The sequence below is a fragment of the Nicotiana tabacum genome, chromosome 24 (assembly GCF_000715075.1).
Source record: "Nicotiana tabacum cultivar K326 chromosome 24, ASM71507v2, whole genome shotgun sequence".
Taxonomy (NCBI): domain Eukaryota; kingdom Viridiplantae; phylum Streptophyta; class Magnoliopsida; order Solanales; family Solanaceae; genus Nicotiana; species Nicotiana tabacum.
In genome coordinates, this window is record NC_134103.1 from 87,820,285 (window position 1) to 87,825,501 (window position 5,217).

General features: G+C 31.6%; 1 protein-coding gene across 1 annotated transcript; it reads left to right on the forward strand.

Moving 5' to 3' along the window:
- The first annotated feature begins 1,434 nt into the window (after positions 1–1,434).
- Positions 1,435–4,995, forward strand: LOC107816942 (putative protein phosphatase 2C 65). The gene is made up of 5 exons (XM_016642689.2): positions 1,435–2,011; positions 2,477–2,785; positions 3,466–3,583; positions 3,678–3,901; positions 4,351–4,995. Exons 1-5 carry the CDS (start codon positions 1,766–1,768, stop codon positions 4,804–4,806), a joined length of 1,353 nt encoding a protein of 450 aa, XP_016498175.1. The 5' UTR covers positions 1,435–1,765; the 3' UTR covers positions 4,807–4,995.
- Positions 4,996–5,217: the final 222 nt, after the last annotated feature.

Genomic DNA, 5,217 nt, shown 5'->3' on the forward strand with positions numbered 1-5,217 from the left:
ATCAAAAGTAGAAAGGCCCAAAACGACCGTACAGTATTGAAGTGATTGATTTTATAACAAGGTTTCTTATGAAGATAACGAGCTAATATCATATGTATTTACGACCTTTTGCACAATTTGGAATTTATGTCTTTATTATCATTTTTTAAAACTAGATATTCCCCTTTTTTGTCAAGGAATAGAATTGCTTATATCCCTTCATTATTCCTTGCATAATGGTTGCCCTTTTAAGTAAATGATGCACCAGAGAACATGTAAAAAGGGAATAAGAAAAAAGAAAAGCTAAATATTTTTCATTGGAATTGTCCGTTACCCGTTGAAAATTAAAATACTGAAACACGAAAAGAAAACATATGCGTTCTTAATTTAAATTTAGAGCACTTGAACTCGTTTCAATATTACTGAACTAATGTTCAACAGACCTACATCTTAAGCCCAGTTATGCATAAATGGGCTAATACAGGGGCAAGTACACAGATAGCCATTCTCAGAGATGCTATTTAGAGATTAGTCATTACTTATTTTATACTAAAATTTTAATCTAAAAATATTAACTTCAGGATAACTTAAGACATTTTTGTCCTGAAAATTTGAACTGAAAAACTGAAATTCAGGACGCAGTGGCTAATTCCTAAATAACAACCCTTTATGTGGCTACCGGGTGCCATTTCTACGCTAATACCCCATCATTAAATTTGAAAAATTAATGTGTATTATTAGCCGCTTACAAAAATAATAACCGATAAAATATGTATTTTTTGTATACATGTATATTATAGAGAAAACATATACGTATTTATAGACTTTTTGGCTGACAAATGCAATTAGTTTCAGTCGAGTGGCCAATTTTGTATTTTGGCCTAAATTTTACTGGACTTGCAAATTGCATCACTACGACTTCGGCTCATTAACCATGAAATATGTAACTGTAAGGAAAAATCATTTCCGTAATCAATCTGAGTTATGAGCTTTCATGTGATTTAGGATTATAATAGGATGATATATAAACCAAAAGGAAATAGGCAAAATTTACGTGCAATTTTAGCAATATGTGCTAATAGATCTTAGGCATAAGCAACAGCTAAATTTTTGCAACCCAAGTGTAGAAAGTCTAGAAACTATGTACTGTTATAAATCACATTATTTTAAAATTTAAAATGTTGATCTAAAGTTTAAAAATTATAATCAGTAAAAGAATTACTTGACTCTCTCCAAATATTACTGGCGCCAAACAAACTATGAATCTAGAAGAAGTAATATTAATAATGTAAGAAAAACAATATAATAGCAAAAAATAGGGAAAGAAAAATGGAGACAGAAAAATAAGAGAGGTGCAATTGAGGGCAATGCGAGTGTAACTGAATGGTCAAACTATTCACGATTTATCCAAAAATAAAAATAAAATAAATAAAAAGAAAAAGAAAAGGACTATATTGACGATTTTATTCTCCTCTATTTGTTCCTTTATTCCTCACAAATCATGAATGTTTATCTCATGAGACAACATTCTTGATTTGTCCTCCTTATTGTCTTTTGCCTCTTTGCCAAGATATTCATAGGAAACTTGTATTCTAATTTCCATTCCATCTTCAAAATTACTATAGGAATAATCCATTTTCCACATTAGGAAAAGGACCAAATTAACTAGTCAATGGATAAGAAAACTCTGCCTTTTGTTGAATCTGAAAATTATATGGAATGGTTTTAAACTCCTGAGGCAAGATTTACTTTTGAGGAGATTATATTGCAGAAAAAAATATTAAAGATGGGTGCATGTTGTACCTGTCAAAGGGTACGGCATTTTGATCAAGAAAATTATCGTCACCATTTTGTGGAGGAGAAAGAGGAGAAAGATATTATTATTGTTGAAGATGATAATTATAATGGTAATTTTGCAGGAAAGGGAGATTTTGGTGCTCATATTAGGTTGCATGGATATTCTAAGTTTGTATCAATGTATAGTCAACAAGGTAAAAAAGGGATTAATCAAGATGCCATGACTGTTTGGGAGGTACATTTTATTCTTTCTTCTTCTCCAAAAACTAATATTGTAATATTATGCATATTATCATTATGTTTGTGGGTAATTAGCCCATTCTTAAGGACGAAAGATATAATATTTACATTTTAACAGACAGATGAAAGTTATGTCTCTATTCCTTTTCCACGAGGAAGAAAGGGGTGAGAATAATCACTTTAAATTAATGTTTCCATAATCTTTTTTTATTTCTCGGATATCTAATTTGTATTTCCATTCATTACCATGAATATATAAAATTTTTTTTATGTTTACCCTCATAATAGTAAAAAAAAAAATCATCCTTTTCTTATTGATGATTGTGAACTGTTGCCCGGAAATGGATGAATTAGTACTAATACATTTTAATTTATACATAATGGCTGTGTTTCTATGAAGGAAAAATATTTTTTTTGAAAAATAAATAATTTTCTTACTTATTTTCTGATGTATATGTAGAACTTTGGTGGACAGAAAGGTACGTTCTTTTGTGGTGTATTTGATGGACATGGTCCCTCCGGCCACAAAGTCGCGCGCTATGTACGCGACTTGTTACCGGCGAAAATTTCGTCATCTTTAAAGGAGTCTAATGATGTGAGTGATCAAAGAAGCACTGAAAATGATGATGAAACTGATCAGAACCCACTCTTTGCTACACTGAAAGCTGCATTTCTCAAGTCCTTTAAGGAAATGGATGAAGAACTTGAGAAGGAACCTTCTATTGAGAGTTATTCCAGTGGCACAACAGCTGTTACTTTATTTAAGAAGGTATACAAGTATTCCCTATGTTTTATTATATATGACCAGTGTTTGACTAAGTATCAAGTTTAAACAAAAAAGGACTTCAAGTGTATAGCAACATTATTACAGAGGCGGATCCAGGATTTCAAGATGATGGGTGCACTATTGTGAAGACGTGGATCTAGAATCACGTGTTTAACTTTAGTCTTTTACCATGAACTCACTACATTTTTAAAATTATATATTAATGCCATTTAAAAAGTTTTTGGTGATTTTCACGTATAAATATCAATGCTCCATGCCGAAAATAAGTTCGTCCGAAGTGGTATTTGAACCGTCAATTTTACTCGTAGAGATGCATCCAATAATTATTGCACCATATGAGTCTTTGAGCATAGGTGCACTCACATATATTTAAGTAATTTTAAAAAAATATAACATAATTACACATGGTTTAGGGAGAGGAACAATACCCTTAGGCCTAGATACGCCCCTGACAACATAGCCTTAAAATTTGTGTATTAAACATGCATGTTATGAGATTTTATCGCTATAAAGAACACGTAATTAACGATAATTGCAAGTTTGAAGTTAAAAAATTCAAAATTTAGAAAAGATTATTCTTTTTAGAATAGACTAAAAATGAAATAATGTGGATAGATGATTTGCTTGTGGTTCTTTATTTAGTCTAATTGTTGAATTTTCAGGGAGAACATTTGTTAATTGGAAACTTAGGGGATTCTCGAGCTATAATTTGCACCAGGGATGAGAAAAATCAGCTTATTTCTGAACAACTCACAGTGGACTTGAAGCCTCACATTCCAAGTAGGTCTTCTCAAGAAAATGTTTACTGAACACAATTTTAAGACCCAAATAAAAATCTCAGATTATATTTATTGTATTATTTTTTTATCATTAGGTGAATATGAAAGAATCAAAAGTTGCAAAGGAAGAGTAATGGCAATGGAACAAGAACCAAATGTGTATAGAGTTTGGATGCCAGATGAAGATTGCCCTGGCTTGGCCATGGCTAGAGCTTTTGGAGATTTTTGCTTGAAAGATTTTGGCCTCATTTCAGTCCCGGAAGTGTATTACAGAAAGCTTACTGAGAGAGACGAATTTGTTGTATTGGCAACTGATGGGGTAAGCATCTTTTTACAAATAACAAGTTTTTCTAGCCGGTATACATTGATTATACACTGATTATACACGGTTATACATATTTTTGTATATGAATTATGCATGTATGATATATTCACCGATTTTTTTTAGTTTGAGCGATTGGGTGGACAACTATTTGAATTAATTCTTCAACTTAAATACCACATTATTGCATTATCTGTCTGGTTTTTTCTACACTTGAATAGATGCATAATCCTACATATGACAAGTACAATGCATCTACATGTTTAGATCATAGGAATTACTAAATCATCTTTGACATGACTTAGTTATTACTTAAATTATTCTACATAATGCCTGAAAGGCTTACTTTTTAGATTAATTATGTTATAACAGGTTAAGTTGCATTAATAATGTAAAGATTTTTCGTGTTATCAGTTGATAGAACTTAAACTCTTTTCTACTTTTAGGTGTGGGATGTTTTAAGCAACGATGAAGTGATGCGGATAGTGGCTACAGCAAGAAAGCGATCAATGGCAGCAAGATTGCTTGTGGAATGTGCAGTTAGAGCCTGGAAATACAAATATCCGCGCGCAAAGATAGATGATTGTGCTGTAGTATGTTTGTTCTTGAAACGCCAAAGGCCACTGTTAACCAAATCAATGTCCGAAGTTACTCAATTGAGCTTCAACTATACAGAGCTAGCAAACGATCAAAATTACCCTGACAACACCAAAACAGACGATGGCCTTGATACATTGCTTAATTTTCAAGTCGAAGAAGATAATGATCAAGATATTGCTCGTGGACCTGAAGATGGATCGGATAATATCGATAATAAGAATTCATCGACAGAGAATACACATAATCAGGGCCGACGAAGAAGATCTGGAATGAAGTTTGTGTATCCTGATGATCATCAATAATGTAAGAGAATATAGGTTACTGGAAATTGAAACCAAATGCTTGTATACATATATATATAAGTGGCCAGATTTTCTTCTAAGTGTTTAATATTTATTATTACATAATATGTTGCTCTATCAGTAAGAATGTAATAACTTAGAATTTTATTATGTACATATCCTTTTGTGTCTAGTTCGTTAAATCGAGTTCTGTAACATTTGCGTTTGATAAATTTTATATATTTTAATGTATTCTCGATGGAATTTCATATTGTAATCTATTTTAAAAGTTCTACATTTTCAAAAAAATAAAAATAGAAGATTTATGAGATTTACGTGCCATGTTAGCACACTACTCCATTATAGGTATACCTAATATCAATTACACTGGTTGTGGAGTTCATATCAGTATTTTGTAAATGCGACTTATTT